The following is a 16,049-nucleotide window of genomic DNA, read 5'->3' as shown; positions in this document are numbered from 1 at the left end:
TCAGCACTCAAAGAGAATAAAATTATGGCATTTGCAGGTAAATGGATGGAGTTGGAGAATATCATGCTAAGCAAAGTAAGCCAATTCCAAAAAAACAAAGGCTGAATGTTCTCTCTGATAAGTGGATGCTGATCCATAATAGGGAAAAATGGAGGAACTTTGATGGGTCAAAGGGGAGGGAGAGGTGGGGAGGGGTCATGGGGGAAAGATGGTGGAATGAGATGGACATCATTACCTTAGGTACATGTATGACTGCACATATCGTGAGACACTACATTGTGTAACACCATAGAAATGAGAAGTTGTGCTGCAATTGTGTACATTGAATCAAAATGCATTCTGCTGCCATATATACCTAATTATAATTAATTAATTAACTAATTAAAAATACTTTATATTACAAATTTTTATGAGAATATTATTATTCATATAGAATGGTTGTATGAGTAAAATAGAGTAATTAATATGAATTACCTTTATTAGTTATAAAATACTAAATTACAAAATAAAAAATTATTAAGAGGCAAAAAAAGTATGAATTAATAACTATTAAAACAGCTCATTAATAAGCAAAAAAAAAAATGTCCCTCGGTATTCTTAACTTTGTGGAGTTTTAAGGTAGTCCTCATTACAGTATATTCAGTCCATCATTACTTTCCAACCAACTGTAGATCCCTCACATTTAAACCCTTGCTCTCTGATTTGAAAAACAAACAGATCTGGATAAATTTTAGAGATAGGCTTGAAACTTTGTTATCAGAAATGTTATTAATTTCTACGAAAACTTAGGAACCAAAGTTACTATGAGAACACCATCTCTTACCCATATGAATTCTCACTATCCAAACCCAGAAGGAGGGATCCTATGATTAAAGGGAAATGAGAACAATTCATATTGTTCATCACTAACTTAATTTATAAAAGTATTATTTCAGTTTCTGAACAAATTATTAGTATAGCCAGAAAGTTTCACATCTTATTTGTAATTTTACTAGGGAGTATGACAGAGTTGTAAATATATTTCATTTGTTTAGTTGTGAATGTGTTTTTAATTCCAAGATTCCATAGAATAGTCTAACAATCAAAAGTAAACCAAAAAGTCTCATGAAACCTGTACCTGCCAGTGGCTTTTTTTAATCAACCATTGTAATGACTACAGTTTACATTCATAATGTCTGACACTGGTCTAAGTGCTAGACATGTATTAATTCATGTAAACTCACACCCATCCTTGTGAGGTAAGTACTATGATTGTGCCCATTTGTAAGATGAGAAAACTGAGGCACGGGGTCACACTTGGGTCCCAAGTTCACACTGCTAATATATAAAAAAGTTAGCTTTAAAACTCAGGCACTTAGGCTCTAAACCTACACATTAATGACAAGTTTCACTGCTTCCCAAAGAGGGAGATATGCAAGGTGCCCTGGAGGCAGGAGGGCTCCCAGGGAAAGGGCTTCTTGTTGATAAAGAGCCATAAAGGAATGGACGATTGGATGTAATGCCAGGAACTTTCCTAATCTACCAGCATGCCAAGGAGATAGAGCAGAAAGATGGAAAAAAAATTGCATTTATGGCGATGCTGGTGAGCCATGTATCATACTTCACAAATTTCAAGATGCATATTGTTCACATATTAACATTTCTAAATAAAAGATGCATATCATAGTCAGCAGCACAACAGAGATTATCTGGCAGTCATTCGTTTTGAGTGGCACATACAATAACAGTGAATTTTTCAATCAATGTTACCTTAGGTATTATACCTTAGATATAATGAAATACTGTAATTAGTCTTTCAGACTCTGGACTTTCTGTCATGGAAAAAAATCCATATTCCTTAGTGTTGATACTGGTTGGTGTGTGTGTGAGTGTGTGTGTTATATTTATGGATTACAACATCCGTCTAGATAAACTCACCCTTCCATAGAACTGAGTTACTGGTGCTGCAGCTTCCTAACCACATGAAGGTATTTGAGGACTTGAATGCAGTGGCCAGCTTCTAAAATTTCACCTAAGTACAAGGTCATGGACTACCCCATTGGCTCCACCCAGCCCAACTCTTCAGAAAGTGAGTTTTGGATCATTTAACTTCCACCTCTATCTTCCTTCCATTTCCTCTTCCTTTTTAAACTCAAATATAGGAAAAATGCAGAGTGTGCATTTTCTTCCTTTCTGTTTCTTTCTCTGTCTTTCGCTCTAGAAAACATACCTTCACAAATTTAAAAGAATAGAAATTAGGGCTGGGGTTGTGGCTCAGCAGTAGAACAATTGCCTCACCCATGTAAGGCCCTGGGTTCGATCCTCAGCACCATATAAAAATAAATAAATAAATAAAATAAAGGTATTATGTCCAACTACAACTAAAAAATAAATATTTTTTAAAACAGAATAGAAATCAGACACAAACTATAATGAGAATTAACCAGAAATCACTATTAGCTAGAAAATCTCCAAATACTTAGAAATTAAAGAAAATGCTGTCAAAATACTAAGTCAACGATGATACACCAATTTAATTATTTTTAATGTGATTGCAGTTCATAAACAATGCAAATGATGAGAGTGTCCCTATGAAATAAACATACCCTTAACACATTTTCTGAGTCATAGCTGATGGCAGATCCCACTACCATGCAGCTATCTTGTCAACCTCCATTCTGCCAGCATCCTTGTCCCATGAGCCTTAACTATCCCATACCCTTAAGTCCTACATTCCAAAGATTCTCCACCCATCCACATCCACAATCTTAGTTCTTCTTTTCTTCCATTAGCCTGACTCACAGTCTCTGCTCTACTCCAAAAATCTTGTGGTTTTAAGTGCAAGCCTTTTAAAGGTTAAAAACAAAATCATACATTTCTTCATGCTTTTTACAATTCCTAGCACGTTGTTTGACACCAGCAGGGTGACAGTTCTATTACATAAGAATAAAAGTAATAAAGAAGTGATAGTCTTCGGGTTCATGCACAAAAACACATGTGTTTAGCACATAAAACATCCTGTAAATAGGAGCTCAATAATGATAATGATGATACTGATGATATCTTTAGGAGCAATAGTAGCTTCCATACCTGTACCCCAAATACTACAACAGCTGCAAGGGGCAAGGGACAGCTAATGGAAAGAAAGTTGATAAACCCTGGGTTCAAGAGTTACTACCAGCAATCCCTTCTTATTAGAAAGCCAGTTTTCCTACTGCTCACTACCACCCATCCCCCAAGGCAAAGAGCTCCCAACCAAACAGGAACCCCTTCCTCAAGGTCTGAAATAATTAAAAGCTCTAAGAATGGACCAAATTAAAGAATACTCTTGTAGACTTTTTACCATGGGAGGTTAATCAACAATAAGATGAGTCTACTAAAGCCCGATAGTGCATAGAGAGGTGATCTGAAAGTCATATTTACATCTTCATAAGAAAGACCGCTTCTTCTTCCACCAGGGAAACCTTTCCCCCAGTTTGTATAATGAACTCCTCGCCCATCTGTCCAAAGGAACGTGTGCTCTGAATTCACATCATTCAGCCCAGTCCAGGCATTAAAAGTGGAGTCCTTCATGAGATGGGTAAGAAATGCTAAAAGAAAGTTTCAGAAACTGATTTTAAACCTCAGGGGTTAACACTCAAAATATAGAAAATATTTTTATATAGGTTCATTTTCAAATACAGAGCATGTGTTCAAGACTTTATTATTATTTAAAAGCACTTACCACGAAAATAAACACATTCTAACCTTAGTATCATGTTAGCCACTGAACTTTGGACTTTGAAAAGTTTCCTACAATAAAAGACTAGGTTTTATCGAGGCTACTGGCAAGGCACCAGGGCGAGGGACCCAAAGGAGGCTGAAGTTCATCCCATGCCCCACTCTCCTGTTGTACACCTTGATCTGGGTTGTGGTTCCCTACTATCCTGCAGAAAGAGGTACATATTTTTAAAAATTCATAAAAAGTCATCCTATGAATTAGCAGCTGCTCCTAATTACGAAAATAAAACTCTCCCATTATAACCACTATGGAAGAGAAGGCTCTTAAAACTTCCAAAAATCGACATAAGGAACATTAGCTTCTCAAACTAGCTGTATCTCAGATTGCTGAAGGCAAAGAGCAACCCAAGTGGGATTCCTTCTGGATGGGCAACTCCTAGGGATCGGTGGTCATTTGCTGAGTGTGCTCGGACCAGAGCACCTCTGAGACTGCAGTGTTCCCATCATTGGGTAAAGAGATCTAGAGAAATTCAGATCATGTAGTGCAATATGGTTTCTTGTTCCTTTATCAGTTCTGTGGCAGAGAGGACAGTGGCAAATACCCAGGAGCTATAAAAAGGTTTAAATGCACATGTGCCCCATTCCTTTCCATTAGCTCATGCCTATTGCAGCAGCTGCCTTCTGCTGCCAGCAACTGTGCCCAAACCATTGGTTTCTAAGTGAATGAGACATGCTCAAAAGCAGTCTGCAAACATTTATGCTTGAACATGGCTCCTGAATGTAAATTGGCAATGAAATGACTAAGGGCTTGGGGTTACTAATAGAAAATGCACTCAAAGTCTACAGAGATCCATTGGTCTATTTACTGATGAACCCACAGTCCCAAGGAACCGCCATTGCCACGTTAACTCTTTGCAGAGGGGTAGAGGCAGCAACCACCTCACCTCGAGACTAACTTTTTTCTCAATTAACTAAAGGTAAAAAAACAATAACAAAAAAAGACTTCTTCCGACATGTTTCAGAGAAACAAGAGCATGGGCAGATATTTACCTTGGTTTTATTTTGATTCATGAATAAGATCCTAACTTTTGCCTTCTTCCCAACTTGACATGAAATGTGGAAAAGTTCCACCTGCCAATATTCAGCCTGACTTTTTTCACTGCCAACAGCCACAATAAGAATTCAACAATGTGTACCTGTTTTGCCAGGAATAATGTTATTTTATCTGAAAATTGTTTCCTTCTGTACATCTCTATTACCCACGTTCTAATTTTGTTATGCCAGGAATCAGCACTTTGTGGTTAAGAGAGGAAATCCATTATTGTGTTTCTCTGCTGGGTATTAGGTTAATACATTTTGAGCCCAAAATGTGGAGGCCAGTTAGACAAATGTGAATGTAATATTCTTGTAACGTGTGCTGTGGCTTGACCCTTTTCTTTGGGTATCTGGCAAATTGTTGAACTTGTCAAAGATTCTCATTGAATTCTTGGTTGGTTCGTTGTACAATTTTTTCTAGAAGAGCGCATGACAGCATTTATACAATAAATACGGGGAGAGCACCAGGTAGGTTTCTAGTTCCTTCTTTCTTGTGTACTTTTGAAAACATATCAATTTTGGTAGTAAGTGATTTGAGAAGTCAAAGAATCTCAGAATAAAAAAAAATAGAGAGAATATCCAGTCTACATTTTTTTTTCCTATAACACCCTCAGAAATGAATGTATACAACAAACATCTAATGAACCTCTTCCCTATACTGTGTAGCAGCCAATATGTCTGGCTCTGTCATATGCACCTGAATATCCTCCAGTTTAAGCATCTATCTGATCAGTTTTTGCTATTGGGATGGCCTCTTCATTTTGAACCCAAATCTGTTTCCCTGTAACTGCCACTCCTTGGTCTTAGGTTTTCCTTTGGGGGGCTGCTCACTATAATCCTCCAAATTGTCTAACATTAGGGTCTTTTATTCATGAGTCCCTTGCAGTGGTTTCCAAACCCTTTATCATTAGTCTGAATCTCCTGCAGTTGGTCAACATCCTCCTTCAAAAGTACAAATCACTGGGTTAGGGTTGTAGCTCAGTGGTAGAGCACTTGCCTACCATGCATGAGGCACTGCCTTCGAGCCCCAGCACCACATTAAAAAACGAAATAAGCAAAAGTACAAATCACAAATTTAACCTAATACCTATCTTAGCAAAGCAGCCCCACCAAAGACCACACAAACTGATTGAGTTCCTATCTTTGATGACAGTAGAATGAATTTTACCATCTGCTATATGACAAGGTCTCTCCTTTGATGCTCTTCATTGCTCTGGTTTATCCTCACATTTTATCAAAAAATTTTTTTTCTAAATTTGTTCATAGTTCACATTTCTCCATTTTATTGTATTATAAGTCATAGGATCATGTGACTAGAGGAGAAGTAAATGGGAAATCGGTAACTTTTTCTTTTATTCTTGGAACCACTTATCCTTGGCTCTTTGGGAAACAAACTGATTTAGTGAAATCGGGATGTGACTGAAGCTGGGTTTGATTCCAAACTTCTCTTTTACCAGGCAAGTTCCCTGACTCAAGGCTCTCTGAACACCATTTCCTCACTCTCCGACTGGAATAATAATTCCTGCTTCATGAAGTGGCTATGAAAATGGAAAAGGATTCCATGTAAAAGACCCAGCATGATGCCTACAACTGAATAAAATTATTCTAAATAAGTTTTGTTGTGGTGTTTTTTTTTCTTTTCCCCTTACTGGTTTTTACTCTGAAAAAAACAAAAAGATACAGTCCGTAATCTTACCATTCCATGAGCAAACTTACATACTTAAATTCTTATCAATGACTGGGAAACGGCCTGCATACCTTGCTCTTTTTCATTGCGTATGGATACCAAATTTCCTTTGAATCCGATGCAAGTTTTTCGTGCCTCTTGCCAATTTTTTCTTTCTTCTTCAGCAAATCCAAAGATTTTGAAACACTGAGATGGAAGGAGAAAAACAGGGGTTCATTAAAGATAATAAAGTTTGCTCTATGGAAATCAAAATTATTCATCTAGCTTAGAACTAACTGGGGTTGTAGTTCAATGGTAAAGCACTTGCTTGCACATGTAAGGCACTGCGTTCCATCCTCAGCACCACATAAAAACAAACATATAAAAATAAAAGTATTTATTTATAAATAAATATATATATATATATATATATATATATATATATATATATATGTAGTTGTAGATGGACACTATTATGTAAATGATTAGAGCTAAATACAAATTTTATTAACAACCAAATAGGGATTAAAAATTATGTTAGGTTTTTGCAAAGTTTTATTCCCCCTTGAGATAAAGCATACAATGATTTGGATATCTTAAGTACGTTGTTCTCAAATTCTATTGAGAATTTGTCACAGGAACCTTCACTTATACTTGCCAAAAATTTCCTAAAGTGCTGAGTAAGCAAAAGTTAACTTTGAGCTGAGAGATCTGCATCGTCACTGTCCATGTTGGTTGATGTCAAGACTACAAAGAATTCTCCTAATACCTTGTTATTGTACCAACTCCAACCTTCTTTACAGCCACCTGGACTGGGGGGCGTAGTAGGCATAACAGTGGCATTAATGCTGCTGTTGTGTCGCTGGCAAATGAAAGCATTTGGATAGCCACAGTTAATGTCATTCCAAAACCCTGGCAAACAGCAAAATAGTTAAATTAGACTTACATGTTTATGTTTCAAAACACTTACTCTACTTTAGAAATATGTTTATATTTTATAAGGGTTCTCAAAAATAGTTTAGAATATAATCAAATGGTTTTTTTTACAAGTGACTAGAAGAATCCATGTAATATCCCTTTTGCTATTTTACTTAGACCAATAATAGTTCAACTTTATAGAGATTTCTATGAACCAAGCGTGTGCTTGGTGCTGCAGATACATTATCTAATTAACAATCTCTACTAATAATAACAAACTAATAATATCTAAGCATCTGTACAATTTTAGATGCATTATCTCACAAAATCAGAGTAGGTCATTATTCCCATTTTAGAGCAATAAATAAAGGAGCTAGAAAAAGAGATAAAGTGATAGATAAACATATTCTGGATATTTGTCACAAGTAAGATCATGAAAAAAATGTTTTTAAATTTGGGAAGAAATGAGAAGATTGACTATCATTTGTTATTAAACTAACAAATGATAAGCATCCTTACACATTTCTCTTTATAAATTGAATAGCTATGCTGTTAAGATTAGAACTGTCCTGTTTTCTTGCTTGACTTAAGTGTACACTTGCTACTTTTACCCTAAGGATGTAGGAAATGACACATAACAGCACAAAACAAACTCCAGAAGATTTGTGTGTTGTCTACCTGAAGTTGTATACATGGTTACACAGTTTTCATCCTCATTTGCAAAATTGGGTTCACCTGTGGCCCAAGCCACATAATCCACTTTACTCCCATCCATCCAACTGGAAAAGAAAATTCAAGCATTTTGCAACAATTCATTCAGTAACATAATGGGCTACAACCTGGAGATGGGAAATGGCAAGTCAATCAAAGGGAAGGAAGCATAGAATGCCCAGCAAACAGAAGAAAAAATCTAGAGACACTGGCGGGAAAATCCCAAGGCCCAGGTACTTGGTTGTCCCTGCCCCATTGTAGCAATCAATCCTCATGCCTGTGGGTCAAATTCACAAACAATATCAAATTGGATTTAATCTTATAAAACATCATCTATCTTTGTTTTAGTATATCATCAGTCATTAGTAAATTGTCCACTAAAATGTACTAGACAGATATGAATGATGAATACTTTTTCTCTCCTCTTCTTTTGCCTCCCTGGAAGAAACTACTTTTAGGTCTGAAGTAGGAAAACAAATGAAGATCCCAATTGCTCTGGAAGTTGGCCAGAAGCAGAAATCCCTCTACAGTACTATTCAGGCACAATTCCCACATAACCACCCATAGAGAGGCAGAGAATACAGAATTTCTTATTAGGCCCATTCTTTGAGTATTCTGGTCACTCTGGTTCTTTGTAAAGTAGATGGGCCAATGCCTATTTGCCTAAGTTATAGAAACACAAAGACTGTGAGAGCTGGGAGGAAAAGAAATCACCAGACCCAGCCTTCTCATTTTAGAGATGATAAAATAGGTCCTTTAAAAATAACGAGTTTGAAGTTACGTCCCTTGCTCAAATAAGTTAATAAACGACCCATGGAACATATGTGGCTAAGATGTTCATGCATAAGCTGGGAGGCCATGTCTGCTCTTCAAGTTCAGATATGTATTAATAAATAAGGAAAGAAACCTCAAAATTGTACTAATATCTTCCCTCCTACTCAGTTTTTCTTGGCTCCTCTATCCAACAAAAAGCAGGACAATCATTGTTTTGAAAGGAAAGTACTTCTTGCAGTTGAAAGAGCATTCAAAACCCTGCAGCTGAGCAGTTGGTGTGGATCAGCAGTCAAAAAAGGATCCTTTGGTTCTAGGTGCCATTAATCCAATGGGATCATAATTTTTAAAATAAGTTAAGCATTAATATTTATCTAATATAATCTCCTAGTTGATGATTTACTGGTGGCTGAAAGATAGAAAGGTTACATTTTGCAAGATTAAATCCAATTTTAGTTGTTTGAGAATTTGTAACATTGAAAATATTTAATAGGATCATTTATAATTCCTTTTTACTTTTCTAAGGATGCTTTCAGACCAAAAATACTGTATATTTTTTTAAAAAGCATTCAGCAAGCAAAACCCAAAACAACTTATCCTAAGAAAAGTTGTTTTAGCTTGATTTACTTACATAAACTTCTTATCCAAACTGATCAATAAACCAATAAAATATGGTGTCTGTGCACCATTCCTGTTTATCTGGAACATAAAATTTTACATAAAATTCAACTCATGACCACATAATAATCAAGTTCTTAAATAAAACCTATATATTAATAAGTCTATTTGGAATATTTTCTAAGGTTCATGAGAAAATGTTGTGTATGTTCATGTATACTTTTCATAGAAATAAAAAGAAGATATACATACAATTTAGCAACCCACATTTATAAAGGAAATTTCTTAAGTCATTCACCATAATATCAGATGTCCATAATAGTTAGGTGTTGAAAACACCTTTTAAAACAAAGTAGCTAGTGGAGATTGGGTACCAAAGTAAATATATATATTTATATTGGTAATATATGTCCATAGATTTACAAATTATATACTTATATATTATAGTTATTGCAAACTACATGCATTCAATATGTGGGTTTAATACATAATACATAATATAAATATATGTAATATTGTAGTCAGATTACATACTCATGCCAATGTTTTCAAATGAATTTTTTTCTTTTAGTACAGATCAATGTGTTTTTTGCTATCCCTCTTATCTCCTTTCTTGCAAACAATTAGGGGTGCCATGAATATTTTTAATAAGAAAGACCCTGAGCTAAGCACTCTTCAAAAAAAAATAAACTATACCTTCAGCAATACCTAACAATTTGAGGACATCCAAGAAAGATTTTTATATAAATAATCATACTATACTATCTGTTAGCCAGCAATTTGGTCCAAATAAGATTTTTGAAAAATTAATAACCAAAATATACAATGACATAAAAAGAATCCAGGAGTGATATACAACAATTAGTTAAGATTTAAGATCTTTGTAAATCAAATGAATGAATTCAAAGCCATCAAGTATGGATCTTCATAAAGTCCAAACTAAAAAATGTTTCTGGATTCTGCAATTCTACATTGAATATTCAAACTATAAGATATAACTTCCATCAAGACCTCTAAAAGAGGGTGCTTCCATTATGGCCCCCTGAATTTAGGACCTTCAAATTCAGCAGAGTTTGAAATTCTATCATGGAACACCAAGGGTACACATCATTTTTGTTTACAACATGTCACCTTTTCTTAAATTAATCATGTTCTTACATATTTCCATAGAAACTTCTTTTCGCTTTCACTTTTAATAGAAACAAGATCACCGAAATTCCTCTTGCAGAATGCTCGAGCATTGTCCATGGTTTCCTTCTCTTTGCTAAAATAATACTGGTAGTCTTTGTAAATAACCCACCCATCCTCAGTGACTGGTGGATCTGAAAAAAAAAATGGTGAGAAAAGGTAATGAATTTTACTTGGATAAAGAATCTATCACTTTGAGAGCCCAGAATAAGCAGGATTTCTATATCAAATATAGAATAAATTGTCAGCCAAATATCCACCTTTCCCCAACCCTATAAAAACTAGACGGTTTCTCTCCCTGAGTTCCATGCGTCATTAATGGGTAAAATAAATCCCAGTGTTACTTTCATCAATGGGATAGCACAGCCGGAAGCATTTACATATGTGCACCCATGGTGTTCTAGGTCCAAGCAATGTGAGCTATGAGGTCAGATTTTATCCTATTCTAAGAAATAAGTTTTTATAGATGATCTTGGGTACATCAGGATAGAATTGGAAAACTAAGGAATTCATACACCAAGAAGACTTCTGAGGCTTCTTTCAAACAATAGAATTTTGTAGTCCTATGCTACAGTGGGTTGAACAGGGGCCCACAAAGATACCTAGGTCCTAATTCCTGAAATCTGTGGATGCTACCTTATAAGGAAAAGGAATTTGTAAGCGTGATTAAATTAAGTATCTTGGGAAGGAGAAATCTTCTAGACAGACTCTACATGTAACACAAGCAACCTTACAGAGAGACACAGAGGGAGACTTGACTATGTAAGGGTGATATGATAACTGAAGCAACAGGCTATATTGCTGATTTCATGGAGCAAGGGACCGTGAATGTCTGGATGCAAGGGCGCAGCTCTAAAAGCTGGTGAAAGCACGGAATCAGGCTCTCCCTTAGCGCTTCTGGAGGGAGCATGAGAAATGCAGTCATCTGGATTTGGGCCCATTGAGGTCAATTTCTTCCAGAACTGTAAGAAAATAAGCATGTGTTGTTTTGAGCCACCAAGTTTGAGGTGATCTGTTGCAGCAGCAGCCGTTGGCCAGGTGCTTAAGAAAAAGAAATCAGGGCCCTTTGGTTCATAAGTTCATGTGAAGCTATTCTAACAGGTATTATGCTTGTGCATATGAGCTTCTCTCTAGAAAGGAAAATCGAATAATCTAAAATCCAATGGGAATATTTCTGGAGGATGTGACTCTTGTCCTGGATTCCAGGGTGGCTTTTTGATCTTGTGTTCCTTTGGAACACTTATCTGTGTTTGGTGACTTCCTTCTTATCTTGTGAGGTGACATTCCCTGACAGTTCCTTTATTCTGTTAGTTTGTTTGGTTCTACTAATAAAAGGAGAACACAGGGGTGCCAGAAGATTACATGAGATTCTCAAAGAACTTCTGCTTTCCACTCTCCTAGGATAATTATTTCCATTGTTAAAGGGAAAAGTTGGAGGTAGGGGAAAGACTACCAATTCAGAAATCAGAAAATATAGAAACACCTACTGTCTTGAGGAGCCGGTGTTGGCTCTGGTTGTAAGGTTTTTCCTGTAAAACAAGAGAAATATAGATATAAAATGTAATTGAACCTCTGTGATCACAGATCCTTCTATTTTCATGGGTCAGTATTGTTAAAATCTTAACCATTCACACCCGACCCCTTCCACTGTCCAATTCACTTATGTTAAGAGGATGAAAATGAAGGAAAAGAGAATCATTAATTAAAACTTAAATAAATTTAGGTACAATGATGGTCACCAGAAATAGGAAGGTAGTTTCTAGGCACATGTGGTAGGTTGTCAAGGAAAGAAAAAGAACACAAATTTTAAAGTCAGGAAGGCTAGCTTCAAATGCTAAGCCCACATTTAAAGTGTTTATTTTGTCAATTGCTAACAGGGATTAGTAATATGTGTAAATAGGTGGGGGTAAAATGTGTGAGTTACTGGCATGCAGTAGGCACTCAATAGACATTAGTTTTCCAGCCAGATATCTTATAGATAGCTGTGAAATCACAATTTCATTATTTGAAACTACTCAAATGTGAACTATTTATATATAAAATATGAATACATTTTCTTCAAAGAATCTTATTAAATGTATGTTTTACTAAAATTTAAATAAATTGATTTTCTTTCTGAGTAGTTAATAATATATCTGAAAGGATACTAGCCATTGGCATCCGGGAGACCTTTTTAAAAATGTGGTCCCTTGACTCCTCTGATCCATAACTTTGAAAGCACTGTCTAAGCAGAGGGAGTAAGGAAAATGAACAGTGAGCAGGGGCACTGTGGTGCCCTAGCAGCAAAGTGGGGTGGTTGCCACCATTCCCCAACAGCAGAGGGCGATGTGGTTCCATTTATCTATTTAACAAAGGAAGCTGATGTAGATTTTTGTTTCAAGGGTAGGTTTGCTTTCTTGTTTGTGGTGTGTTTACCTTAACATCAGAATCTGGATCCTCTAACTTCAGTGTTTGAGTTGGATGTGTGAAACTTTCTGAGTCATCATCATAACGTGGTTGGTCTAATGGTGCTTGTTCTTAATGTTGAATATTTAGCTGAGAAATCAATAAACTACTCAGGCTTGGAGCAACTATTTGATGACTAGTGTAGAAGGTCAGAGGTGAAAACCAAAAAGGAATTTCACTGCCTTTTCATGACTTTGCTTCCTAGCACAGGACACCCACCCACTTCTACTACTGTAGAACCTGCTACTGTAGAACCTAGAATCAGAGCTGCCTATGGGAATAATTTTGGAGGATGTGACTCTCGTCCTGGATTCCAGGGTGACTTTTTGATCTTGTGTTCCTTTGGAACACTTATCTGTGCTTGGTGACTTCATTCTTTTCCTGTGAAGTGACAGTCCCTGGCAGTTCCTTTATTCTGTTAGTTTGTTTGATTCTACTAAGAAAGGGAGAATACAGGGGTGCCAGAAGATTAGTTCCAATCTCAGAGAAAGGGGAGGACAGTTGATCATACCTTTTTGTATTTGGCAAATCCAGTTGTTAAGATGTTCACAGTTAATATCATTCCAGGACATACCCGGCTCACCTTTCAGCTCACCACAATACTCAACATTTTGATAATTATTAGGTTCTCCATAAGCCCAGTTTTCATATGAAACCTATATTAGAAATATTAGATTTGATCTTGGCCAAGATGCAATGCTATATTAGGAACACGATTGCAACTATTAATGACTTGTGTCAGGCCAGTGTCAATCATCTGTCCAAACAGAAAAAGAAAGAAATACTTGCATTTTTCATCCACTTGTTTATTTTTTAACCAGAGGTTTGATTTGAAAGCAGTTTATGAACATGAGTGAGAAAAAAATAGCTTTTATTACATGGAAACTTTTGAAGTTGACTAAAGTAGGCAAATGATTTTTATGACATTTCCTTTGCTCTCATTAAATATAATGGATCCAAGGGACACAAAAGTGGGATTTATATATAGGAAAAACTTAGCAAAAAAGTTCCACTTCTCTATATGGAAAGCTACTAAAAACCACTCTTAAAGGATAATATTTCAGTGAGTTGTGGAAGCTTTCTTTTTATTAGATGGGTAGGAAAAAGAAATGCAATTAATTCTTCTTACACATAAAAATACCTATAAAATGTTGCTAACAGACCAACCAAACTTTGCCAAAATAAACAGCAGAAATCAATCAAAGCCCTGCATTTAGGTTCTCTTCCGAGTTTTCATTATGTAATCAGTGCCCACAGGGTTTTAGACTAAGGATTATGAACTATTTTCCAGAGATATAAATATAAAATCCAGATATCCATGGAGCCATCAAATAAACCATCCTATGTACCTTGGAAAGTTGCTGGTAGGTTACAAGAAGAGACAGAACTGAGGTTATACAAAATAATTTCCTGTGACAATTAGAAGGGCTAAATGTTGCCAGAAAGTGCCCCAACCTTTCATTTGTCCAATTCTGAGAATGGAGAAATATGATAAACCATAACAGTTATTAATGGGAATGTAAAAACTTGTACCCAGTTCTGCTGATCCAGAAGGGACTATATAACACTTAGCAATTTTGTATACAATGAAGACATTTTTTTATTATACTGTTGCAATGATTTTTTATTCTTTTTTTCATCCAGTAAACGACAGGATTGCTTTGGATTAACAGGAAAACTATTTACCCAAGAACATGCTACTGGTCCTTCAAATTATGTTTATTTTGCATAGAAAACTGTCTAGCTATCACAATAGGCTGTCTTGCTGAAAAGTTTGAATTAAACCAAAGGATAACATCAAAATAAGTATGTGCATAGGTAAAAATGATATATTAAATTACTTACAGGAGAACCATCACTCCAGGTGAACCCCTCTGAAGGACTTCCATACGTCAATCCAAGCCAAAACAGTTCATGGTAGTTTCCACTAGTCCTAACAAAGCATAAATAAAAAATGGGATTTCAAGAAACAAGTTCAATCATCTATAAGGACTTACCAGATTTGAAAGTTACCTCCAAAATATAAATAAGCTAACACACACGTAAAAACATTTAGCAACTAAATTTAAGTATTGTAGAATAGATATACATTTTGGTACAACCCATCATTATACTGAAAATGGCCCACTCATTGAGAAGACATCCTTGCAAAGCCATGAAAAATGGTGATTTATTCATTCATTCAATCAATGTGTATTGAGTGTTTTCTAATTTGTAGGGCAATTTATCACTGGCTTTAAACTTATAAAATCAAAGGAATTCGAACTAAAAGTAGATCAAAAAGGGCCCATGGAATGGGGACCTCAAGCAGGTGTTTAAAGTAGCTTCCTGTACCAACAATTTCAGAAAAGTAAGCATTTTCTCAACAATGTGAGAAAATGTTCACCTTGACCTGAATTTGACTGAGCACCAGATACGAATTGGTAAAAGAAAAGACACTCACGTGATTAATCGCCATATTATTTGCTGCTCCTCTTTGTTGTTGATGCTGGCTAGCTCTCCACCCAGAGCTCTACAAAAATCTCGAGATTCAAACCATGTTTTCTTCTCATGTTTTCCTTTTGCAAACAGCTAAAGATATGATTTCAGAAACCATTTTACACTTCGTGGCTTATCAAATCAAGAGAAACTATCATCTTCCTTTGATGAGATTTCATTTATAGAAAAGCAAAACATTGTAATATTATCCCCAAACCATATAATTTCCTTCTTGTAAAAACAACTTATGAGTGAATGTTTGGGTAAGAAAACTTGGGGGTGTTTTTTTTTTTGAGAAAATCTTACAAAATAAAAGCATTTTATAAGATTAAAATATTTCATTAGATTAAAATCTTAGAAGCCTATGGACTAGGTACATAGCTCATTGTAGAAGAAAGAGTTAATTTGGTTAAATGAGGAAAGAGGCATAGAGATGCAAAAATGTAAATTTTTTGATACA

The 16,049-nt window shown here is 35.7% G+C and overlaps 1 protein-coding gene across 1 annotated transcript in view; it reads right to left on the bottom strand.

Annotated features, from left to right (window-relative positions):
• Positions 1-16,049, bottom strand: part of MRC1 (mannose receptor C-type 1) — an 86,562-nt gene that overhangs the window by 18,301 nt on the left and 52,212 nt on the right. Inside the window, exons 13-22 of the mRNA XM_081298996.1 lie at positions 15,555-15,682; positions 14,957-15,044; positions 13,623-13,767; positions 12,154-12,195; positions 10,637-10,800; positions 9,492-9,559; positions 8,057-8,157; positions 7,230-7,372; positions 6,553-6,667; positions 3,403-3,569 (exon numbers count right to left, since the gene is read on the bottom strand). Coding sequence (XP_081155122.1) covers positions 3,403-3,569; positions 6,553-6,667; positions 7,230-7,372; positions 8,057-8,157; positions 9,492-9,559; positions 10,637-10,800; positions 12,154-12,195; positions 13,623-13,767; positions 14,957-15,044; positions 15,555-15,682 — 1,161 coding nt within the window. The remainder of the gene's footprint in view (positions 1-3,402; positions 3,570-6,552; positions 6,668-7,229; positions 7,373-8,056; positions 8,158-9,491; positions 9,560-10,636; positions 10,801-12,153; positions 12,196-13,622; positions 13,768-14,956; positions 15,045-15,554; positions 15,683-16,049) is intronic.

Source organism: Spermophilus citellus (assembly GCF_964194105.1).
Source record: "Spermophilus citellus genome assembly, chromosome: 6".
Lineage (NCBI taxonomy): Eukaryota > Metazoa > Chordata > Mammalia > Rodentia > Sciuridae > Spermophilus > Spermophilus citellus.
Note: the sequence above shows the minus strand (reverse complement) of the source record. Positions and strands in the feature narration are given on the sequence as shown.